The 27,099-nt window shown below is 39.9% G+C and overlaps 1 protein-coding gene across 1 annotated transcript in view; it reads left to right on the plus strand.

Annotated features, from left to right (window-relative positions):
* The first annotated feature begins 328 nt into the window (after positions 1 to 328).
* Positions 329 to 27,099, plus strand: part of fgf11b (fibroblast growth factor 11b) — a 48,205-nt gene continuing 21,434 nt past the window's right edge. Inside the window, exons 1-2 of the mRNA XM_049592914.1 lie at positions 329 to 853; positions 25,729 to 25,839. Coding sequence (XP_049448871.1) covers positions 661 to 853; positions 25,729 to 25,839 — 304 coding nt within the window. The 5' untranslated portion in view covers positions 329 to 660. The remainder of the gene's footprint in view (positions 854 to 25,728; positions 25,840 to 27,099) is intronic.

The following is a 27,099-nucleotide window of genomic DNA, read 5'->3' on the forward strand; positions in this document are numbered from 1 at the left end:
CGGACTCTCGGCTCATTATTCCATGCTGCCACGTTTAAATGGGAGGCAAAGTTGGACCTCCGTGGACTGCACAAATGGTGACAAACAGTTTGATCTTTCTCACGCTTTTACGAGCTTCCTAGCATTCAAAATGATTCCACTTTTCTTCAGTAAAAGTGTTTTTATATGTAAAATAAATTGAGCTCTTTCTCTTTGGTGTTGTCTAGTCAAAGTAGGTTAGTTATTTTGCAATATAAGATTTTGAAATTGGCTATTTGAATGTGAAAATGAGTGGGGAAGAGGGGTAGATACATGTCTCCATCTTCACCTTTTTAAAAGTCAGTCATTTTAACCTTCTGTTATTTTCAAAACTGAAAATGTGACTGTGGCACTTTTTCGTGTGCTCTGTTAGTGTCAGATTTTTATTTTTCGGTCAGCGTGGAGGCTTTACTTTGGACTGCAGGTGAACTTGCATCTCTTCCAGTTCTTCCCTCTCCAAGGGAACCCTCAAACTAAACTCTTCCCTGTTAACCCACTTAGACGCCCCTGTCTCCCCTGTGGGGGCTTCTCTACACCGTTTGTCCTACTCTAGTTTTTTTCTGAGGAAAAGCAAACGCCAAACCAGCAAAGGGGGTACTGGGAAGGAAGACACCCCCCTCCCAAAGGTGAGAGGGGGGGAAGATGGCAGCTCTCGCCAGCTCTCTCATTAGACAGAAACGGGCGGTCAAGGACGACCAAACCAACCGACCGGTAGCCAACAAGCGCAAGCCCTGTCCTAAGAGCAACAAGTCCTTGTGCCAGAAACAGATCCTGGTGCTGATCTCCAAAGTACGACTATGCGGGGGTCGAAAAGGTCGAAATGAGAAAAGACCGGGTGAGTCACTGCTATTGTTTTCATGTTTTTCCGCTTGTTCTTTTTCTCCCCCATATGTTGGCACAGTGGGCTCAAAAATGATACAATTTTTATGAAACAAGTAAAATGAGCTGAGGAGTTTTACATTTTTACAATTAATCAAATACAAAATTAAGCTTATATCACAAAATCCAATATTTAAAATTCTGGTTTGAGTTTTCAAATTTTTACTTTTGTTCATTTAGTTGATCAAAAACCTGCCAGAGAGCTTTTATTATATTATTCAGTTCTCTTTCATCTCTGTTTGAAACTACAGATCAACATTGTATCAAAATATCTTTCCATTAGGAACAAGGAATCATCCAGCGTGACAGTTAGTTATTATGCTCAATCTGTTTACCATAGATTCACAATTAAAAGCCATTAACTTAAAATCTAATGGTTTCACAGTAGCAGTTGTTTTCAGGGCAGCCACCTCTTGCAGCTTCACCTGTTTGATACACTGACCAATGGTGGCTGCTGCCCTAAGCTCTGCAGAGTGAAAATTAAACAAGCTGTTGAATAAATGCAGCTGGAATGAGTTTCCACTCACCTAATGGAGCTTTAGCGTTCCCAAACATATAATTACGTAGAGACCAGCAGGAACAATAAATTGGGAAATTAGCTCAAAATCATCATTACAGTTTTATGCAGTGTAAGCTCTCTCTCTGGTTTTGTGCACATCTGCAGATTGTCAAACTCAAAGCCACTTCATCTGTACACTTTTTAGCTACAAATTACCATGTACATGTATAATGCATACAGTTGCACAACAAACAGTTGTCTCATGCAATGGGAAGAAATTATTATTGGAAATTGTTGAAGAAACACTAACAGATGTACATGCACACACCTAACGTCAGGCTGACTAGTTTGAGTAGAAGTTAAGATTTTTGTTTTGATCCTATAAATTAAAATTCAAAGAGCATTCAATGAGTGACACACACATCTGCACCAGTACACTCACACAAGCACAAAATGTGGGTGGAAGAGGAAAATTAATTGTGCGATCAAGATTTTTATTTGGAAAGTGTTTAGAAACATTGGGATATAACATATCTCTTTGGATGGATGGGTGTTGTTTGGATCAATCACTTGTTTGAGTATTGTTTTGTGACTATATGAAAAATTTGTGCTTTAAATAATAACACAAAAATTTTGCAGTTTCTATCATCCATCCATCCATCCATCCATTTTCTAACCGCTTATCCTCTTGATGGGGGCTGGAGCCTATCCCAGCTGACATGGGGCGAGAGGCAGGGTACACCCTGGACAGGTCGCCAGACTATCGCAGGGCTGACACATAGAGACAGACAACCATTCACGCTCACATTCATACCTACGGACAATTTAGAGTTACCAATTAACCTGTCCAGTTTCTATCATAAACATTACAATTTTAAAAAGCTAATTCTAGAGGACTGGGCTACCGCACAGTGTCACATCAACTTCAATCTTGCAGTAGTGCTGTCCTGACATCCACACCAGCCACGCAACCAATGTGGGTAAGAATGTTCCTGTGCTGGGTAACTCTGTCAGCTTCTCTGATGTAATTTCTCTTTGTAAGCACAACTTCAACACTGAGGCTCTGAATGGAGAATTATGTGATGTGTTGCCAACATCACCTTCTCTTTTGTCAATGAAAAAGAAACATGTGCCACAACACAAATTAGCCCATTTAAAAGTATACAATCTGATGCTGTGCTTGTGGATGCGGTGTGTGTTGTGACATTATTGCTTTATATTACTATTCATAAATGATAAAATGCCTGTTTAACATTTAATGGAAAGTTATTTTTTGTTTAATTTCTTAATATGTAAACCCTGGTGTATTCCTTTCAATAATAGCCTTTTTCCCTAAATGCACTATTGCATTAATTCAGCAGAGAGAGTAATGTAATATCTTAATTTATTTGTGCAGTATTCTTTACTGCTTTGGTGTGACTGGTAGACTGCTGAATTATTTAATTCATAACTGAGAAATGTTTTGCCTTATTCATGCACAATTAGCGAGTGTAGTATGCTTAAGTTAAATTATGCATATTACAGAAATGTCGCTGAACAAACATCCTTCATAAAGAGGCCACATACTTTCATGGCTGATTGGGGAAGAAACTGACACACACACACACACACATACACACACCCCCCACCCCGGAGCTAAAGACTGCATCTAAGCAGATTGAACGTGAGAATGATGAGTGATGAGCAGAGCTTTGTGCTTGATGAGGACTTTCATTTCATTCTGCACCACTGTGTTCACATATGTCTACTATACTTCAAACAGAATTGTGATTCAAAAACTTTGAAGTCCATCACATGGTATAAAGACTGATGTACTGTAGATAGGATACTGTACAATATTTATTATGAGAATTGCAGAAAGCTTCACCTGAAATTTGTCTGGTGACGAAATACTTTAAGTCTTGCTTATCTAGTTCCATCTGTGGTACCATTAGGTAATAGACATCTAAAGAGTTGTTGGTACTGGCTCAATACATTGAAGTCCTTCTATTATTAAAGCCATAAAACATTTCAGAGGTATAGAAACATCCAGGTCAATGACAACATCCTGTAATAATACAGCTATATCTCAGAAAAGGTGTACTGGTGAACCATTATTTTGTATCTGCTCTACCAGTCCCTGCTTTTTATGAAACTGGCCGTTAGTTGTTTATATAATAATACCAGATGTTCATCTGGTGTTGTAATTGCAAAGGGGCGGATTGTGGACATAAATGAAAAGGCTCCACGCTCACCTCAAGTAACAGTTATGATCATTAGGAGATTATTATCCGTGTCTTTCTTTGTTCTGAAATTCCATTTGGCTGTGTAACATGGCATTACCTTTCAGTTTGAGTTTATCCACAAAAAAGTAGGTAAAATGCGAGCACAACTCATAAGACATGATGGAGATGTGAAAAAGGACAACCTGATAAGCTATGTGAGGCTAGATCAAAGGGGCCCAGACGCTAAGCAGATATCAAAAATATAGGTTTTCACATTGTCTAGATTTAAGAAAAAGAAAGTGCAAATAATATGCAGTAACATTTAAAAACCTACAAAAGTCCTCAGGGCTCATTTATGCTCAACTTTAGAAATGGAGACGGAGGCGGATGGAGCCTTCTGTCCATACTTTGCATTTATTTCGTTTGTATTTGTGCACGTTTTCTGAGAGCTTATGGATACGGACGAGATCGTGGAGGCAGTGTAGCATATTTCAAGAGAGATAGGATGGTAGAACATAACGAAGACATTTTTAAAATGGTGGATCAAAATGAATCAGTTATATAGTGGGAAAGAAATGATCCAAATGCTAGGTTGTATGTATATAATGGCTATAAAGTTGTTTAGATAATTAGATAATTACGTGTCCTACATTTGACAAGCAGGGTAGGCCTACCAACTTAATCATCAACTCATAAATCTGCTCATTTATGCTTAGCAGGCAGCACTTTGTCCACAGGGGGGAGTTAAACCGTTACTGTCAGACCTTTTGCACATATACCAACCTGCTAGCCCTGTAGATGTAGACCTACTTACATTGCCACCCACAGGCTTTGGAAATAATACCTGCTACTATTGAAACACAGCTAACAAGTGTTTCTCTTTGTGTTTCAAATTGAGAGGGGAAAAATCAGCTTCATTTAAGCTACTGACCTTTTTACAAAACTGTCCATAGGACTTTAGGGTTTTAACCAGATATTGTATATATACTTATGTGGGTCTAAAAAAGAGATTAGAGATTAGAGATTAATAAATATGCTTTCACATTTATGCAACACAAGTTCCTATCTTTTGTAACATGCACAAATAATAGGATGTCATTTCTATGAGTTAATACCTTGTTACTAGGAAATACATATATTAAGGTTGTCCAATTCTCCAAATCCACAATTCGATTTGACTTTCAATTTTAAGGTCACGATTTGATTCAATTTTTTTTCCACTTCTTTTTCAGTCCCAACAGCTATGCCACTGTTAGACTACTGAGTCTTAATTTGTAACAATTATACATAGCATTAATTGTGATATATTTTTTTTGAGAATGTGCCACAATAAGGCCTTACACTAAAATCTAAACAATTTAATCACAATTAATAACAATAACTTTTTTTCATTAGTCAACTGGAAACAAACCGTTAACCAAAAAAAAAAAAAAAAAAAAAAAAAACCCACAAAGAAGAGCCACCAGATGGCAGAGGATTACTTTACAACAGAAGCTTAACTTTCCTAACTGATTCGGTTCTTCACATAACTTGCGGGGATGTCCATAAGTTTAGGGAAGCAGAACAGTTTTCCGGTTTTGATGTTTCTCCATTATTTGTGACCCCAGATGTGGCCACTGTGTCTCGAAAAAACAGCTGAAGGCTTTGGACTTACTCAAATAGGCAGGGATAGAGAGAAATAACTGGTTGGAGAATCACTGGTCCGAAATCCAACTGAAAATCGAAAGCTCTTTTTGATCGATTTTCAATTTAGAATAGAAATCGGACATTTTCTCCACACAGCACAGCCATCACAGGATTCTGTAGCTTCTCTACAAGCTGTGTTTTTTTTTTTTTTTTTAAATCAGAGTTTTTCTCAGCTGTCACATTAGCATCACACCAGCAGCTATATTTATTACTGCCATAAAGCAACGGGCTACTAAAATGATAGAGATGGACATAAACCTTGCTGTTAATACATGTGGTTGGCACAGAGCTCACACTGGATTAGATCCATAACAAACTCCAGAATCTGCCTTAATTTACATGCCTTTTCCCTCATTACCCTCTAGGTGTCCTGTACTGTGCTTTACTACACAGGTAACCCCTTCAAGTGTTGTCCTGACCAATGAATAACCCTTCTACAGTCAGTGATCTGCACCACTGCCCTCTTTTCAAATCAATTCAGCTCATTAATGTATAGCAAATAATCAATAATCACCCTCTTAGTTTGTTCAAGGTGGAATCTGACTTGAAAGGGAGGGATATCGAGCTGCTTGCCCTTTGGTACCTTTCTCTAAGTTAGATCAAATGAGCACACAGTCTTAGCGTTAAGCATGTGCGTGGAAATGATAAGCAGACGTTTAGATCCAAAATTACCCACATATGTGATACAAAGAAAGAATCTTTTTAACATCCTGGTAGAAGAGAAATGTCACCAGTACTATTACCGCAGAAATCCAAATATGCATCACAAATAGCAACACTATTAGCTGAGTCATTAGAAACTAATGGATGCAAATATAGTGCAGACCTAGACATCTTGTAGCATTGTGTGGGCTGTTTGGCATGGTGGCGCACTGTAGTATGTTGTAGGAGTAAGCATCCAAGGGGCCAGTAGACAGTTGGAGCACAAGTGTAGGCCCCAGCTGGCGGGCAGCAGACCAGGTTACAAGGAGAGATCCAGCAGAGGATAGCATTAAGCTGACCCCAAGAGATCGGGGCCGCAAACTCGCTTACTCAACAACACCCGATCAGACAATGCAGTGTTAGGTAGCTTCTCATCAGAACTTTACTGACTGTGACAGGGGTCAGAGAGAGAGAGAGAGAGAGGCAGAAAGGCAGGGCGACTGTGTGGAGGTAAACAGAGGTTTAAAGACAAAAGTTGAGATATTACTGACAGTAAAATCGTATCAAAAAGTTGAAGGTGGGAGGCAATTGTGGGGGCAGACACAGATAAAGAGGTAATCGAAAATACAGGAAGAGAGGTAGGGAGATGTAACAGTAGAGATTAAAGGGGAGGTGGGTGGGACTGAAAAGAGCTGTGAATCAGACTGTCATAGAGGCAGCATGTGGGGAACATGAGAAGAGAAACCATGGGGCTGGATATGAACTGCCACTGATAACGTTCCTCTCCTGTGTAATAATCTGGCTAAAAGCAGGTTGTTTTTAATTGAAAACGGAGCATTTCTCTTCAGTTTCATGAGTGTGCAGGTGTTTTCGTTGATTCAAGTTGGGTGGGTGGGTCAGTGATCAGAGGAGAACCCTGCCTCCTGGAAATTACATTTATATGTAATTGTTATGCCAGATACATTTTGAGTGTGTTTTTGAGCTTAGTTTAGTGCTATGTTCTCTACCGCATGCATACCTTAGGTAGGTGGTCATGGGAAGCAAAGGACTTTGTGGTTAGGGTTAAGGCCTCAAAGCACATTTTCTCAATCAGATTCTTACTGTGAGTAATGATCTCTTTATGAATACACGATTTTCTGCCAACATTAGAAAACTTTCATATAAGAGATTTCTATTCGAGATTTTCTATTATTTTGCCTGAGCATTGCAAACTGGTTTGGGGTGGGCAGGGCTCATTTGGATGAAGGTGATGTCACATACTTCCATGCACCAATCATGGTATACTAAAATGTTTTATCATAATGTGATGAATCGGTGGACTGCTGCTAATGTTTGCCTGCCAGTATGTTTACATGACACTGGAAAAAAAATCAATGTAATGTGTTAGTCCGACTAACACTGAACTTTTAGAATTAATGTAAACATGTTAGTCTGACTGAAATAATATTAGGCTGAATTTCTGAAAGTCGGACTAACACATCTAGATAATGTCATTGAGAGTTGAATTACTCCTGCACGTATACAGTCAATTGAACCCAAACTGGCCTAGGCACTCTGCGCATGCGCCACAGTATCTGCCCCAGGCTTCAACACGGAAGTCAAATAGCATTACATGCGTAACAGAAGAAAGGCCGGTAACAACATGGCCAAATCCACAGCTGTGCATTTTTGGACGGACAAAGAGCCACAGTTCGTGCTGTGTCAGCTGAAAAGAGTTAAACATTTCAAAAAACATGGATGGGAGGAAAACAGAATGACGTATTAGGTCAACCAGATAAAGGTCAAATACTAACATACTTAAAGGGAGCATTCGCCACCAATTGTAGCGGAGCCAGACATTCTTCGGTCAGTAAATCAATCCTGCTCCCATGCTTAAATGTGCATGTAACCGTACTGACTGTCAATCAAATCAGATCAAACCACAACCATACAGTCCTGATGAAGCAGATCATGAGAAAAATAATTTTTAAAAAAGTACAAAAAAAAACATTTTTACTAAATGGTAACTTTGCTTGTTGCTTACTTAAAAATAAGGATTTCATGTTACAGAAAAGTTTTTAAGGGCTTTCAGGTAACAAAAAAGCCCTTTAACTGAAGAAATGAGTCTGGTTTTGGTTTACCACAAATTAACATCAAAAACATGTCTCACTTTTATTTAAATAATCTTATTCAATCATCTTCTCTTAAAAATAATGACAATAGCAGCATATTAAAAAATGATAATAAAGATAGACCCTATTTGTCAGATGCCCGATCAGAAAAATTCTGGAGCTCAAATTCAAAAGGCCTGCTGTGACATGTACATTTATTTATTCACTGTATATCACAGCAGCCCTTTCCCTGAACTGGAGGATCAATATTTTACTGTCGTTGACTTAAAACTTAAACTGGTTATAACATGGATTTTTTTCATCACTCGGGTAACATGTAGCTTGGAAAAGCATTAGCTAATGTATTTTTGCATCAGTGTGCGGTGAGGAAAATAAGTGAAACAGTAACATACAGACTGTAATGTTGGTTTAAGTAATTTACTCACTCGTGCATGGCGGTTTAAGTAAATGGAAAATTCAAAATGACCAAATAACAATATTAGGTGATGCATGCTGTAACATTAGCAGTACTGCAGAAAGTTTAAGTGACTACTACTGACAGAAACACGTTCCACATGTTGATAAGCCCAGGCCACACTGCCTGTGTGAGCAGTGTGTTATGGCTACTTTGCTCAACTGCTGCGGCTCACACTCCTGCAGTGTTAAATATATCATGCCTTGGTGGGGACAAAATTTTGCAACTTGGTAGATACATTCATTAGAAACACATGGGTATGTTGAGTTTACTGATATCAAATTTTCACGAGTATATCTGGTGGCAACCCCGGCGCACCTCATTGCCCTCCCACTCTCCTCATGGCCCTCCCCCAGTTTATTGCCATGAGCAGCTCAGCTAACGTTAGCTAAGCACATGACACCACCCTACTGTCCCTCTGATTGGCTAGTACCAGTTTCCTCGAAAAAAAAAAAATATTTGGGAAGGATTGTGAGTAGTGTAAGTGCAGCGAGGTGTGTGTCTGCTGTTGGACACTTCTCAGTTTTCATGCTATGATTATTGTAGCCTAAAATTTCATGCTAAACAGCATCACAATAATCCCTTAACTTTTTCTGAAATATTAGTGCTTAGATGCAGTGAAATTACTTTACAGTGATTGCCTTGGATTTAATTGAAACTGACAAACTGAACAGTAAACTGTATGATGCAGCTTTGCTGGACTGCATATGGACTGGCAGCAAACACACTTAAAGCACCATAAACAAAAGCAGGGTGCTTGTTCTAAAGGTTAGGGCAGTTGAGGTAAAATTTGGGAAATGCCTGCCCTCATCTATGAATTACAATGTTTCACCACAGTTTAGTAACATCGCAAACCCTAATCTAAATTTGAGAGATTTACAATAAACAACAGCTTGCTGTTTGTCTGCATCTAGACAAGACAAGCAAAAGATTAGTGGCTGATTGCTGTTAAAGTCATGCAGTGTCTGTGGTTTTCTGACCTTAACCAACCCTTTTTTCATCAGAGGGAACTTAAAAACAGGATCTGGTACTAAATAGTGTCAAATGAGGGGCATGGGGACGCAGCTGTTCATGAAGTAGGTGATCTAGTTAATCCCTTAAACTTTCTCCAAGATGTACACATCAGATTAAACTACCATGAAACAACAAAGTTTTAAGCTCTAATCTTCTATCTTGTTTTATATTAAGTAAAAGCCCATTAGAGATTAAGGGATTTATTCATGTGTTTCTTTCAATTTTGAAGGTTTATCTAACTTTATGTCTCTGGATTGCAGACACTCTTTAGACACTCAGCAAATAAAGTCTGTGGACATGAGGGGATCAGGGGGATCAGCGACTTTTTCTGAGTATTATTGCAGTTAGAGTTTAGACTTGGCTTGTGAAAAGATATTGAGCTGGAGAGAGGCTGATGACAATGGCCTTAAGTCTTATTCAAAGTGAAGAGGCAGAGGGATGTGTGTACAAACCCCCCCTTTTGTTTCCTGTCATCCTGAAGGTACCACCTTAACCTCCCACACATACCTGCTAAATTGAATCTGTGGGTGCTTTGATTAAAGCTGACAAGGACAGATTGAATTTACCCCTAACAAGAGAAAGACAGTGAGGATGGAGGACACCTATAGAGGTAATGATGAGAAGACAAGGAGAAGGAGAGGCAGAGGAAGTGAGAGGAGGAAGGGCATGAATGGGAGATGTACTGCAAGAGAATTAGGAAGTACTTCATACCAAAAAGATGTGTATATGTGTATACATATACAGACAGTATGCAAATTAAGAAGTTACTATGAAAATCAAATTATTATTATTATTATTATTACATTTTATTGAAATACCAGATTAAAAGTGTTCACATTGGCAGAAACCAGTTTATCAGTGTAATTGCCCATAACCAGTTTGGCAATTCAAGTGTCTATCATATATGTAACCTCAGTTAATCAGGTCATCTCCTAGAGATCGAGATATTCTTTTGCAAGAGAGATCAAGATACATAATACCACATTTGAAATTCCTCTGTTCCCAAATAATAAGCCCTACTGTATAATAATAGCAGTATTTTTATTTTGTTATCACATATAACTCTTTTCCACCATGGGAACTTAGTAACCTGTAAACTGGGGCTTTCTCTAACCTAAACTTGTAGGAACCAATTAGTTGTGGCACAGCGAACTTAGAGGTGTAGGATGTGAATTTTACTTTAAAACATTAAAAAAAGAACTAATATTATCAACAGAATATAAAGAAGTAAAAACTTTGATGTGCACTTGATTGGGATCAGCTCATTTAATGGCGGTCATCTGTTGTTATAAGCCTCATTGTCATTAGCGTCATTAGGTGCCCGCTACACCTACTGGTAGGTTCAAAAGGCCATTATCAGCCCATTTAATGGCTGCTACCAGTTCATTAGGTTTCACTTTCCTTAGGTTTAGGTGACAATAAGACGTGGTTGGGGTCAGAAGATGTTTATGGTTGTGCATAAATATTGGTTTCCCATGGGACTCTAACCCTAACCCTCCATTTTTTATATGTTATGTACATTTTGCATACAGTCTCTTTCAAAATAAACACATTACGTCGGTACAACAAAAGCACATGGTTAGGTTTTGCCTACACACACACATGCTTGACTTTAGGCAATAAAAGCATGTGATTGGGTTCAGGAAAAAAGAGAATGGTTTGGCTACACAATCACACGGGAAGCAAACACCAGCCTCCCAGGTGAAAGTTGGTGTTTGTTAGGCTCATCCACCAACCCTCCCACCTGCCCTACTCTAACTTTCGCCACCTTAACCTTTGTTGTGGTCCTGACATGTATCTTTCTGACGCAGCCAAGCACTGTTAGACAATAACAGTGACTGGCCACGTATCATGCCGACATGAAAGGACAGCTTTTTTCATCAGTGTGTATCAACAGAAGTCACTGACCAAGAGCTGGTTTTTGACGACTTTGGAGTGAGGACGCGTTGATATCTACTATGCTTATCACCACTGATAATGGCCATTTAATGGTTAAACAATGGCAAAATTGGCTGTTATGTCAAAGATATCTGTATATTATGTTGCAGAGATATCTACTGAAATGAGCGTGCGAACCAGCTAGCCCCAGCCCGTCCTGTATTGTAATACCTCTTGTACCACTGGGGGCAATAGTGAGTCACTGTTGCAACCCGTCTACCCTCAGTCCAATAAGAGAGGACAAAGAAGTCGTGTCTAGTATAGTTAAATCATTTTTGTTGGTTTCAGATACCTGGGATCTCTCCTAACAAACTTAAGAGATCTTTTTACATCCTCAGTTTCCTCTTCCTTAATTGACAACAGCCAAGCTAAGGCTAGCTTGCAGTCTTATTGTTTATTGAAGCCCGTCATTCTTAACCGTCTCAATCCAGGCCTTGGCCAAAGCCAAAATATGTCCAGAGCATGATAATTAGAAGTCCATAACACTTTATCCCAAACCATTTGTTTTTAGACAAAGACTGTTGTAAAGCTGAAAGACGCACAAAGCACAAACAGTGCAATTAAAGACAACACAAACCGTACCAAAAAAATGTAGTGTTGGTTGTTTACAAACTGCCACACATGAAAATCACAAAATAAGTGTATTTTGACCGGATCTCAGAGTTTCAGCAAATTGTAGGTATTCTTGACCTGCTGTTAGTATTTGGCTTGGAGGTGAAATACTGCCCCCTTTTCATTTAAAGCCTGTGGCCAGGTATTACACAATTCAAATCAAAGAAAACAATACAATCCGCTAAATAATTCTGTTCCAATCGTTGCTTGAATGGAGTTAGTGCCATACTCATGCACATGTGTAAGTGCTCACTGGTAAGCCTGGAAAAATGCAGTTCAGTTGTGGGACAAACAACAATGAGAAACTGCAGCTAATATAGATCTTCTTTCACTTTTACATGTGATGACCTTTAGAGACCAGAATCATTAGATCAATAGCAGAGCCCCACTTACAGTAACAGGTCGACAGAACGGAGCAAAGAGAGTACTCGAGACTGGCACCAGACCAGCTTGCACACCGCTGACCTACCTTTCAGTGCCGGGTGCATCCCTCCGCTGCCCCAAAGGATACACCATTCACTCCTGATTCAGAAAACAGGAAGGGACGGTGACTAATCTGTTGGAGGACAGACTGTGGAATGATTTTGAAAATATCAATGCTACCCAAACATCATGTTACATGTAAAAAATTCTGTAAACCTGTTGTGTTTGATACATCTATATTGTGCTTTGATCACTGGCATCCATGTTTGCATATGTGTCCTGTACAGTCATTTCTTCATGCCTATTTATGAGAGTATCAAAAACTGTGTAAACTAAACTTAATCTCAGACAGAGCTTTGCTGAAATCTACAATGGATTCTTTCCTCCCATGTAGAACTGCTCCTCAGCGTCTCTACTCGTTGTTTTCTTCTTCTGCGTGGGAAAAAAAGCGCACCATGTAAGAACTATATCAAAATGTTTCAGCAAGCAAATCAATGCAAGTTCAAATTCTGAATCCTTTGCTGTCCGTCACTGTGCTGTTTAGCTTAGTTGTTTGTTTACGCGTGTGATCATCACACGATCTGACAGAGGTCTGGACGCCTGTGGGAGTGCAGAGGAATGTTTGTTTGTTTGTTCTGCATATATTAAAGTGTTTATTTGTGTCCTTGCTGGAAGGTCCATGGGGGGGAAAGGATAGGTGAGGTGTGTTGTGTTGGGTAGCTGTTAGGTTCAGTGGTCTTGCTCTTGGATATTTTAATCTGAAGAAATCAAATTTGGTGCTATAATGTTATTGATTAAGCTGCGAGGCTGCAGTATGCAGCACTGAGTCCCTTGTGTTAAGCATGTTGTTAGCTCTCGCTGATATGTACCTGTCATAATGCTAATGAGGCACATATGTGAATACTGAATGTGTGTCAGGGAAGCAGCGTGAGTCCTATGTGCTCTTGCTCGTGTTTGACATGCTCTTGTCAGCACCATTAATAAGCAGCAATAACTGCGTCTCACTTATGTGAACTGCTGCCACTGTCACATGAAATGATTTATGGAGCCTTGAATTTAAATCAAGAGGCCACTGTTGGAGCTACGGGTGATGTGATACACCTCATTCATTCCTATTCCTTCTTTTAACCTCGCCCTGGTCCAGCTATCCCTCTTCTTCTGCCTCTACAACATCCTTTTTCAACCTGTCTTCCCCTATCTCCTCTCTCTACCCCTCATTTCTGCGTCACACTTTGTATCCTGGTATCCCTTCCCATCACTGCCCTTTTCTCTTGCTCTTGCTATCCTTCCTTCTTTTATTTCTGGACAAACATAGACCATTCCTCAGTCTCGCTTCCATGTTGTTAACTAGCTTTCACGACTTGATTCCTGCCTTGCTCCTCTCCTTCTCTCCCCCTCCATCTTCCCACAAGGTTGATAATTACAGTACTAGCAGCACCGTAGCTCATGGCCCAGTTTAGAAATGAAAAAAAAAGGAAGAACCACGTTCTCCTTTTATTAGAAGCAGAATCAAACACTACACATGAGACAGACTCCCTCTGTCTTGCATATATGCAGCACACGTGCTTTTATGCAATCACAAATGTACTGTATGCATGCATGCATACACAAAGAGTGAGAGCTATAGAAAGAGAGCACGATGATAAGGGAGGGGAGTGTCAGGGAGTCCTGAAAATATAAGCCAAGGAAAACCCCTGTTGTTTGGTGCGGTCAGAGCAGAAGAAGAAATGCCCTTGGCTGCTCAGTCATGCAGGCCCTAGTAATTACCTCCAACCTTATCAAGAGGAGCTCGGCGAGAGGGAGATCAACGAGCGACATACTGAGCTCAAATCAAGCCAGATAAATACATTAGTGTAATGATAACCAACACCGAGCTATACACCACGCTGATTAGCGATAAACCACAACCACTGCTTATTTTTCAGTGCAATTACATTGCTGCGGAGGGTTTAAGTGTCCTTGATGGCAGCCGCGATGCATGAAGTGATTACCTTGGGTTCTTATGTGCATTGACCTCATTTATACAGACACACACATAATTGCTGTGTTTATGGTTGTACTGTAACACCAGGCTCCAGTCTCCCCCAGGTGATTTTTAAAATGATTATCAGTGCTGAATGTAAATTGATGAGGGGCATCCCTGTGTAGATGGGTTACTGCTGGGATTAGAGGCGAACCCAATTTAATAAACAAAATGCTATTATGGCTATAATCTCTCCTGCTTTTACAAAACTTGTACAACTTACTTAATAATCTGTTTACCTCTGTCTGAAAGTTGTACATTAAATCTTTCTCTCCCAACATAATAGAACCACAAGAAAACATCTCAGTCAACTGGGAAATCCATTAAATTTATGCTTAAACTATGTGAATTTCACTTTAAGATGTACGTCGTGTCACTTATGTAATTACATAGAATTAGATTAACAGTAACACAAACGTTGCCTGCAACAAAATGTGATAATGCAAGCATTTTTAAGCACTGGCAGAGTAAAATTTAACTTAGCGTGTATATACAGTTATCTTTTAAAGCCACATCCCTTAAGGCATGCTCTGCTTTTCCGCTTGTCAACTGCAAGTCATATTTTCACTCATGTGCGGAGAGGTCAGTTGGAAATGGGCCTGCTGATGAGTCAACATGTTGTCGGGTGCGCTGACAACACCTGTCCGCTGATGTACATAAACAGACAGGGAGCTCTCTTTGACCCACACTCCACTGACCTGGATCAGCGAATGTTTTCTGTCACTCAAGCCCACACGTGTCCCAGGAGTGATGAATGTAGTCGCACACCTCCTCTCCACGGGAAATACCCAGGACTGTCGAGGCTGCAGGTTGTGTTTCTGGCATAACTAGGAAAAGTTCTGCAGGGCAGATGTAGGTGTGCTCACCCTGAAAGATAATGTGTAGTCCCTGCTGTTCTTTTAACTACAAAACAGGGATGCGCCTCACAGCAGATAGGATACATATGGTAAAATTAATCATCATTATGAGCAGTCTCAGTTGGCTCAAGAGAGCAGTTTTTGTGTAGATCCATTTGCTGTATGGTCATAATCAAAATGTAATACTCTGTTTGCTCATAGGAGAAAACTTTGCAGAAGTTGGGAATCTAAGCCTGTTCATCTGAGTTGAAGTTAAACATCCCATCCTCCACCCTCGAGACAACAAGTTTAATTTTCCGCCACAATTCTAATGTCAACCTACTCACTGTTTGGTCATCAGTCCTTGGATGTATTTTTTATTTTTAAGCAAAAAAAAAAAGCTTGTCTGAACTATGGCTTAGTTCCTCAGGGGGACTTCATGCTCACATTTTTGTGTCACATACACATCAAATCACCAGGATTCTGTGGAGTATTTAATATAAGACATGTACTAGAGCTGAAATGAGTTGATTAATCACAGTTCAACAGAAAACCTGCAACTATTCATATAACAATTAAACTGTTTCAGTCATTTATCAAGCAAAAAACAATCTGCTTCCATGTCCTGATGGTAATTTGAGCATCTCTAGGTCAGATAAAACAAACAATCTGAATGTGTCATGTTGCATTAATCGAGAAAATAGTCTCTAGATTACTCAATTATGACAGTAATTAAGCTGCAACCCAGCTCAACACTGCATGGGACTACTTGTTGGTGCATTATAACAGTGGTGGAAATATTCAGGTGCATTACTTAAGTGAAAGTACCAATACATTAATGTAAAAATACTCTTACCTTTACTTAACTAAAAGACCTGCATTCAAAATCTTATTTATGTAAAAAAATCAAAGTACTGCCAGCTAAATATATTTTAACTATCACAAATAAATATATATTATTACATATGGTATTATTGGAATTATTATTGGTAATACTGATGCAACAATGTCTAAGTACCATTTTACTGTACCTGGTTGAGCCGGAGCTAGTTTTAAATACTTTAGATACAGTTCAGTAGGTTAGGCCACTAGCTCCTGACCTAGGAATTCTGGTACATGAATTTGAATTCATTTTTTGGACTTTTTTTTTGTAAAACACTGGAGTTTTTCTGTGTACTTTCAACAGTTGGATCAGTTAAAAGGTGGTACTAATTGAATGGTAACAACTTGTATCTGAAAAGTGACAAGGGACTCCAGCGGGCCACTGCTTTACTTACGGGGTTGAACGGCATAACAGTTTGGGAGTAGGAGTGTGAATCTTTTGGTATCTCATGACTCGACTGGATTCCATTTCAGTTCAATTTAAAAACTGATTCTCAATTCAGTAGACAAGGGTGCTAATTTCCGAATCTAATGTAGTTTGCTGTGCGCCAAGAAAGATGGTGCAACAAATTCTGAATGAATCCATGAATCCAGAATAGAGTCTGGATAAGATCAGGGGGTTTATGGATAAGACTAGGGGATTTATACATTTAAAAATATATTATCAACTGATTGCAATAATGTAAACGCAAAGGCAGACCTTAGAGAACAGGTAGCATTTAATAATGCTACACTTCCATAACTTTTTAATATTTCTCAATTATCCGTAACTGTAAGAATAACAAGTTTAGGTTTTACAATAAACAAAAATGCTTCCAGTTACAGAAATAAAATTAGAAGTGTTAGTGTAGGTTTGACTGAGTTGATCTTGAGGTCCACAGATCACAGGTAAGAGCTATTCTGGTGGCTTTGGCCAAGGCTTCCCTGACCTTTACCTTTGTCTCTTGGTAAAGCCTATGTATCGTTCTCTCAGTTTGTAAATTACGGGATGGTTTGACATACTTTCACTCAATTGTCTGGATAACAAACCTACAGCCTTCACTGTCGACTGCATTGCAGGGGCTTTGGAAATGAAGCAGGTGAAGGATCTAGGGTTTGTTTTTTTTTTTGCCCCTTCAGAATTGGCTGAGAGTTTGTTAAAATGGTGCAGTGTGTTGCTCAGCTGTTGGCTCAGCTGTTGTGAACATGTTTCACTTCTTTCAACTCTGGATGACTGTGCATGATGCTAGCCAGAGTAGTGTTTCTGTATGTTGAATGAATTATGTCAGCTCCTCCTTTCCCAGGAAACTGTAGAATTAAAAGTGTGCCAGAAGGCTTGCCTTTTATGAAGATGGGACTAGCTGAAGTTCCTGCTGCTCAATTGTTTATTTTCGATAGGCTACTGACTACTGAGCTAGTGTTGGCAGCAGCTGACTAGTCATTCATACTGCTGTGTGCAACTCCGGTTTCTGCAAAATCTATGTAATCTACGGCTTCTTAATCTAGGTGATCTCATATGGAAGCCGAAAAAGGGCGTGCATTGCCTGATTGGCTATTGTAGTTAAGTTGGTTGAAATCTGCAACCTTACCACTAGATGCCACAGAGTCCTACACACTAGTCCTTTAAAAAGGAGCTGGACACAGTTCTCAATATGGAGGTTGCTGAGCCAGCAGGCAGCAGCTAATGGTGTTAACTCCATAGACGCTGCTAAACAACAGCAATGGTGTTAACCAGGGGGAACCTGAGGATGGGGACTATGCTTTTGTGACAACGCTGTCTCACTATCAGGAGTAACAGTTTTACGGGAGCAGTGTGAAGAGCTTCCCAGTGGGATACACACATGCACTAACATGCACTAACATGCATATGTGTCAGGACCTCCTTAACAAAACAAACTACAGAGAACCTCAGATTACAACACACACGGATGTAGCATGACTTCATGCTCAGTACCTCATTACTCCACTATATCTTTAAATAGCAAATAGTGGTTTGCTGCTATATTAATGCTCTGGATGTCACATAGAGAACTTTTAAGTGCAGTACTTAAGTAAATGTATGAAGGTACTTTCCACCACTGCATTATAAGATGCTTTACTTCAAACAATAGATTTGTTTGGATTATGGTCTTATAAAACCAGGAATGCTTTTGGCACCCTGCCATATAAAATATACCCTTACTGTTTGAATACAAGTATGCCCTAACATACCAAAATCTCCAAACATGACCTTTGAGTCAGTAGCTCTCCGAGTTATCAACTTCACTGTTTACCCCTGTGGAGCAGTAGAGAGTACATGTGCACACTACGCATCCTCGTGATACAAACACAGGCTTTTTGCTCATGTAAACAACTCTGTGTGCTTTGCTAATCCAACCAGAGGTAGACTGCTGTCAGAGTGTGTCACTATCTGTCAGTGTACTTCCCCAAGGCTTATGAAGAGGAAAAAAAGTTGGCTTGCCTGCTAATGTGTGCTCACTCTTATGCTCACTCCTAAACTTAACAAACCGTTAAGTTTAAAGGGGCACTCCAGCAATTTTTCACATGAAGTTGAGTTTAGCCCTCACAAGGAGGTCTACTCAGCCTGGGAAAACACTTGTATAAAGTCTTCTGTGGCTCTGGAGGGAGCTCCCTGAAGTTTTTTTAAAAAAAATAACCTTGGTAAGGTCAGCTTGGGCTTGATAACTGCAAACTGAAGTTGTAGCAATATCAGGAGGCAGGGGAGGTCCCATGAAAGATGCAATACAGTTGCACTGGGGGATATCTAGTTTCCTAGCTCCTGCTGCTTCGATCTTATCTTTTCAAATCTGCAAATTGCCTAACTTTATTGAAGTTCAATATTAAATTCCTTAAGTAATCTTTTAGCTTATCTCCTGCTGCAGATTGAAAGGTAAAAATTAGAATTGCCACCTTGTTGTTGTATGCCTCCACGAGCCAATAAAGCTGCAGTTACAGTTTACATTCATGTCCAGACTTATATGTAGCCTTGACAGTTCAAAATACTACAAACAGGCTATGGATGTTGCTGCAAAGAAGCTACATATTCTAAAACATGGTTGTTTTACACACATCTTCAACCAACAGTACAGAAGATCTATACAGTACAATCAGCACAGTTTCAAGGTGTACACCCAAGATTGGTGTCACCGATTCAGCATCAAATATCTCCCCTTGTGTTTCTGAGTTATGGTGTTGAATAATGGCAGAAAAAAATGTTTTTGCAGAACATTATGATGTCACAGTGAAGTTGACCTTTGACATTTTGGTTCTAAAATGTCATCACGTCATCATTCTATTCTGTTAGATATCTATGTACAAATTTTGTCAGAATTTGCATATTAATTCTTTAGTTTGGGCCAAAAACATGTTATCTGAGGTCACAGTGACCTTGACCTCTGACCACCGAACCCTAATAAATTTATCCTTGAGTTCAAGTGAATGTTTGCGCCAAATCTGAAGAAATTCTCTCATGGCCCTCCTGTGATATTGCTTACCTTGAGAAAAAGACAAACATGAGGTGACAGTGACCTTTGACCTTTGGCCACAAAAATATAATCAGTTTATTGTTGAGTCCAAGTGGATGTTTGTGACAAATTTGAAGAAATTCACTCAAGGTGTTCTTGAGATATCGTGTTCAGGAGAATGAGATGGACGAGGTCACAGTGACTTTGACCTTTGGCACAAAAATCTAATCAGTTCGTCCTTGAGTCCAACTTGATGTTTAAGCCAAATTTGAGATATCATGAACCATTAGAAGAATGGATCAGACTGACAGACGGACGGATGGATGGACAGATGGACGGAAGGACAACCCGAAAAAATAATGCCTCTGGCAACGGCTATCACTGGCACGTAGGCGTAAAAAAGCTGTGCCAAGAGCCATATATGAAGACATCATATATGACATATTATTCATGGACCTAGTATAAAACATTCCACATCAAAATCAAAAACATTTTTGATGATTTTACATTTAATATTGTCAAAATGAGTAAAACATGTACATTTTGTGAAGGAGCAGAGAATATTTAGGTACACAATGATCCCACTGACACCCCAACAATACTGACTCCAGGTATTTCAAAACGCATTTTAAAAAAACAGAAATCAGATCACAGAGATTTTTAAAAAAAAATTCTGCAATGTATTCCAGTCTGATGGTGAGAAATACCTAAAAGACTCTTTACCACTGTCAGTATGAACATGTGCTAACAACTTAAAAAAAAAAAAAGTCCTGTGACCACAATGAGCACTGTCAAGTACTTTTCTGTGAAACAGAAACACATAGACAGGTTGGGAGAGGCCCGAGAATTGCCTTGTATATATAGTATACCAGGAGTAAAGCTCACAGTAGTGAGTCAAGGCTTTACAACTTGTGATGAATCTAAGGGAAGCATGGTAAGCTGTATCAATCATAGTCTCAATGGCAGTACAAGTGTGTGTGTTTGTGTGTGTGCACATTATGCAGACACAGATGCTGTCAGGACAGTGAGAGGGAAGCAGTTGGCAGAATACGCATGGGGATGTAGTGCATCTCTGCTATTTGATGACACTGAGTCGAATCAGTTATGCACAGTTTTGTTCATTTGCATGTTGTTAAAAGCCTTGTTGCTGCACTCAAATATCAGAGCCAATAGCAAGCAAAAAGCTTTACAAGTTCACAGTAGATGCAAACATACATGAAAGGAAAAAATAATAATTGTAAAGGGTAACTTGGCACTATCCTGGACCCATTTTATAGTGTTCATTGCAACAAAGGTAACTATCCATCTTCCTGAGAAAATACAAAATTTCTGTCTTCTAGAACCCAAAAATCGGTGTAAATTCTGTAACGTGCCCTGGGACACTCTGCCCCCAAACTATGAGGCACTGCCACATTCACCTCCTACCCCCACCCATTTTAATGCCAAGATATAACTTCTGGCAGTCACACAGAATTCATAAGTCAGTTATGTAACTGATGTTTTTATGTCTACACAGGCAGGTAACAGTTTTTGTTTAACTCAATCAATTCAAAGCGCCTTTCTAATTGGCTAAAAATGAAAGTAGTAACAGAGACTTCAGTCAGGAGTCTCCACCATCACCAACAGAGACTGTGATTTAGAGCTGTTTAAAGTGCTGCCTTTATATCAGCTTGGAGAGGCTTCAGCAGATGCAGCAGTGGTGGAGAGAGACAGAGTTAAAGAGATATGAATGAGTGTCAGGGAGTGTGTAAACTTGCCTCTAACACTGTTACTGGTTGACACTGTAAAATACTTGCTTACTAACAGTAGTGCCAGTGGCGGCTGCTGGTCTTTCAAACAGGGGAAGCTCACTTTAAGTTTACATCATAAAATTTGTCATATTGTAGCGAGGCAGTAACTTATAAAAGGAACATTTAATTGAAGCCATTTTTCAACCACACTCATGCCATAGAACCACAGCAAAACACACCTCAAATATTTTCAGAGGGGTTTAAACACCTGAACTGTACTGTACAAATGGTGAAAATGAGCTATATCTCTTATGGAAATAAGGAACTCCAGACGGCACTCTGTCAGAAGACTCCACTCGCCGGTGCTGGTGTGTATTTCCAAAGCGCTGTCAATCACAAAGGGGTTCAGCCTTTTAGACAGTTCCTCCAATCATCATGCATACACCGAGCGTCCTCTCCCGCCTACCGCTCCATTAGGTCCCAGGGAAGCTGAGTCTCCCTGGAAGTGACAATTTTGTCGCATTTATCCAATGACCATCTCGCTTTGCTGCATGAAAAAAAAACCTGCTCAGCCCTGTCTCATAGGAATGCTTGGAGGCTCCGCGTCCACCGTGCTGACACGAGAATGTATGACAGGGAGGTTGCGTTTGAAAACTAGTGATAAACAGCTGATGTTTGAACATCATAGTCATGATGTTAAACGCATCCTAGCGCACCTTTAATGCAGTGTAAATTCTTATTTTAATGTAAATTCAATAGTGCATATTTGACCATTTCTTCTATGAAATTTTAGGGGAAGCTCAGCCTCCCTTGTTGTCTCAGAGCAAGTAGTAGTATGTTTACGACTACTACTCTTAGTTGCATGCTCTCGGTCTCTCATACACTATACTGTTAACAGTGTGGATGTATGTTTGCTGTATCTACTAATAGGTCTTCCAGGTATTTCTGACATAAAATCATAATCCTGTGGACCTGGCCCCTTATAACAAAAACCAAGATTTTTTTTATTATTATTATTAAATCAGACACAGTAGAATGGTTGGGATATCATTAATCTTCTCTCGTACATTTTTTAAGAAATTAAAGTAAAGAAAGCTAAAGATTACTTGTAAATGTGCTATTGGTTCTATACGGGCAAATATAGCTGTGTATGTTGATATGAAGGTAGAGTATAATATATAATAAATTAGTATACCTATAATCTGCATACTAAACAGAGAACTTCCTTCTCCTGGGCCCACAGCTCACTCCAGATCCTGGCATCACCACCAGGCCCCCAGGAAGTATGCCGGGCTTTTAAGACAATTTTCATTGTGGCCAACTGCAAGTTTTGGGGTCGGTCATGTAATGCCATTGGGTTCCAAAAGACTATTTCCAGTAGACTTTCATTAGGAAACATTAGGAAAGAGATGCCTATAAGAAATTGGCTGGCTTGGCGGTTGTAAGTCTGGCATGCCTGCTCTATGTGGAAGTAGTGCCGATCAATGATTTCATACCGCGGAAATAGAGCTTTTTTGGCTCCATAGGCCACTGAGCTACTCTCATAGCTTTCCCTTTAGTTTCAAATTCCTACAATAACAGAATAAAGGCACATTGTCTTCTAGAGCACAACAGTTTTAAAATATGACTTTGGGCCTAATAGTCCAATGTTGCAATATTTGTATGGTAATAAGGTGGTGAGTGTCCACGGGAGCTGTTTTTGTGTTATCATCTATGAATCTATCATGCAGCTGCAGTAAAATACAACAGTTATAGTTTTTGCTGGGAGCTTTCATTACACTGGATCAGAATTTATTGTGCTTTGGGACGAGGATTCCAAAGTTGGAGCCAGCTCTGCTAACTGAAACATTAGTTTTAGTGCCCCTGACACCAGGCATGGGAGTTTTGATTGCAGCCATATTGCACAAGCTGTCTATTGAAGTTGTGCCTAAATGTGTGTTTTTTTCTCGCTCACATACAGCCGTCACTCTTAATGAAATGACTGAAATGACAGTGTCATCTCATTCATTCTGTTCCTCTGCCATCCCACTGCTCACTTCTCTCCTCCCTGATCCTCCCATCTCCCTTTCTTTCTCTCTCTCTCTCATCTCTCTGTTTTGCATCTGTGGGGACAAGTAATGAACAGCGTCCCTGCTCTGATTGGATGATGTATGATGTTATTAGGTGGGATGAAAGCGTACATAACTCAAAGGACACAGAATGTAAAAAGGGGAGAAAGAAGAAGAAAGTGCAGGAGTAGAGATACTGAAATGTTTTGACAAGCAGCTTTGAAAGAGAGAGGATGGGGACTGCTGCAGATGCATGCATGTAACAATGGGAGTAGGTCACAGTTTCACTGATGCCTCAACCCTGGCACACTTCCTCTGGGAAATAGTCCTACAGATCTCATCCCTGTATCCTCTGCCACTCTCCTGCTCCCTGTGCCAGTCTGAAGAAGACAGGCAGATTGCACAGTGCCCTAAGCCCCTCCCTGGGGAGTGTGTGTGAGGGCATGGGCGAAGTTTAGCAGAGGGGGAACTCCCAGAGGTGCCTCAGTCCTCCAGAGGCTCTGTTACGAACTGCTCCTTCATCCATGTTTCATCTCCCGTATTAAAGCTGCATTGGAGGAGACTGGTCAGTTGAGACTAAATGACTGAGCTTTAAACAGAGTCAGGGGACCTGCAGGATGGAGTAGCCTCCTGGCCGAGGCAGCGAGGTCCTGAGCGCAGGAGACAACTTAGATTTCTATAACGCAGAGAGTGCCTCGTGTAATTGAAGGGGAGGGGTGGGGGGGATGGGGGTTCTAGTGATGTCTGAGAGCTGCTGCAAAGATTCTGTCTGTTTCTTAAATGAACGCAAAGTAGGCTGCAGGGACTCCACTCATGAAACATTCAATCTCTCTATTCGCCCTCCACCCTCTCCTCCACCACCCAGCCCCCTTGATTATATATCTTTTATTTAGCGGAAGACAGACTAACTCTCTCACTTGACTTCATCCTCTGATGGCCCCAGCCTCTTGCTAAAAATACCACTAGTACCAAGCCAGCGGACTGATGCTTGAGCTTAAGTTATAGATGCATTTTATTCACTGAATTACTAGCTGCTACAGAATGTTATGCATCCCCAGTGTTAGGTGAATTAGACCAGAAATGTACCTTGGCCAATTCACTAAAAACTAAGAAATTGAAATTGTAATTGAACTGAACACTTGTTCTGATTTTTTTTTTTTTTTTTACATTTCCATGCTCTACAGAGAAATCTAATACTGTAATAAAACGTCTAATACTGTGTTTATACTTCTGTGTTGAATCAACATCGTACCTATGGCATAGACTATGCATAAATGCATACGCTGTGGCCTGACCTACACCTGTCAAGAAATGTATCTACACATCTTGGTGACGCAGACCTTCTGTTTATTTTCCTTAACTGAAAACCATTTCCCTCAGTGGAAATGAAGCTTCTGTTTACTTTTACTTCACCGATAAGAAACAATTAAATTACAAAGACAATGAAGCATTTTAAGTCTTGTGTGTAATTTATCTGCGCTTCATATGAGCAGAGCAAAGTCGAATGGAGTCAAATTTTGAAACCTTACCTTGTTGAATGTTGTGGTTGTTTCCAGCTTTATATGAAGTAAAAGTCCGTTAGGAGTAGAAATGCTCACAAAAGGTGTAGGCCACTTGTGTATGCTACAGCTTTGAATAGAGCCTACGCACAACTAGATCAGCCTTTCCATAAAACATAGCTTTATTCTTCTTTATTTTTCTTGTAGTATTGTGAAGTATTTGAAGGTCGGATAGGTCTACGGTAAAGATAACAGGGATCAATCATCATCTGTTCAGCCAGGCATCTTCCCTCTTAGTAAAACTCCCTTAAGACCTCTCACTGACGCCTAACAGGCCTTTCATGTGACTTTGACTTTTTAAATGCTTTTGTTATTTCTGTACTGAAAAAAGAGCAGAGGAATATTAAATATAACCACACCTTACACTGACACTGTAGTTCCCAGGTCTTGTATGTAATTGATCATTTTGACTTTGCATGATGGTATGATGTGAATATAAAGCCCTGTTAGCGACTCTATAAGGCAGCACTTGGTAGAATGACAATCTTAATATGCTGATGTTAGGCAGGTATAATGTTTAACATTGTCACCATCTTAGTTTAGTGTGTTAGCATGCTAACGTGTGCTTGTCAACTTAAGCCTCTGTGGTTGGTGTCTTCAAGCACAGACATATTTGACTAACCCTTTCCTTTTCCAGGTTTTGTAAATCAGAGAATGTCATGTCTGTCCTCGACCTCTGGCAGTAGCACCTGACTAATACAATGTTGTTTTCTGTGTTCCCTTGCAGAGCCACAGCTAAAAGGCATTGTTACTCGGCTATACAGCCAACATGGATACTACCTGCAGATGCAGCCTGATGGCACCATGGACAGCACAAGGGATGAAAGCAGCTCATTTTGTGAGTGTGTGTGTTTCTGTTGATAGCCTACATGTCTTTGCTTGTAGTCGTGTTGTGTAATTTCAAACAAATCAGTCACAGTCAAGTCTCCAGGACCAGTTAGAAGAACTGGGTAGAAGCCATACTGTGCTAAATGCAGAGGCCAGATGTGTAAACTATGCATATACACAAAAAACAGGTGTATGCCTTTTTCTATACATTAACTGGTATTTATAAAGCAACTATGTACAGTGAGAATGTGTGTACCTCACACCTTCTTCAGACTTGAGTGACTTTTTTGCCACTTTAACTTATCAGTCTTCACAGCGTTCTGTGTGTCAATCACAGGCGCATTTATGAACCTCATTCTAAATTATTTATGATTTACCATCCGTCTTATTTACATAGGAGTCATAATCTCCCTGTTAATGATCGTTTCATTTGATCCTGAATTGTGCTGCACTTCTTTAAGTCAGTTTCAATGTGAGTGCTATGAATGTTTCATTGATCATCCTTATGATGTTTAATAATCATAATGAGTGAGACTTTACCGCAGTGATGGTTTGCAGAAACGTGATGAATTAGTGGTGCGGATGCCACAACTATCCACAGCTGTGCATAATGACAGCTGATCTGGGAACATTGGAGGACCTCGCCGATGCAACAGGATCAGTGAAATTGCAATTCTGCCCTGCCGTATCTCTCATTGACAGATCTAATGAGTGGTGAGGCAGGCACAGCTATCAATATGCAAATGGTGTTTAAGGTTGTTTCTACATCCATTTTGGTGAACTGTGGTACTGGAAATGAGGCTTGTGCATGTGCGCCCTGCTTCACAATGATTGAGATTTATGAGCTGAATAGAACCTGGGGTACGTGTAGCTTTATAAATCTGACAAAAAAATGCATATGCACATTTCTGTCATTGTATGTACGCAGTTTTATGCATCTGGCCCGTGCAGTTTTTCACCTTCATAGAGCTGAAATACGGAACAGCTGATACCCTTAGTGGGAGGCAAATCTCAAGCTTTGGCAAAGTTAATACTCTACTTTACACCCTGAGCTAAATAGAACCACAGTAGGTGTCACACTTTGCTATATGGGCCCTGTGGCTGAGGAGTCGAGGCAGAAGTTAGGATCCTGTCAGCTCATCTGTCAAATTTGTTCCAATTTGTACGGTCATGTCTGTCTTTTAATAGGAAGCCCCATCACATCATACTGCCAAACTGTGGTCATTTAATGTGTCCCTGCTCACAAGCAGACATGCTTAGCATATGTGTT

This window comes from Epinephelus fuscoguttatus, linkage group LG12 (assembly GCF_011397635.1).
Source record: "Epinephelus fuscoguttatus linkage group LG12, E.fuscoguttatus.final_Chr_v1".
NCBI classification, from domain to species: domain Eukaryota; kingdom Metazoa; phylum Chordata; class Actinopteri; order Perciformes; family Serranidae; genus Epinephelus; species Epinephelus fuscoguttatus.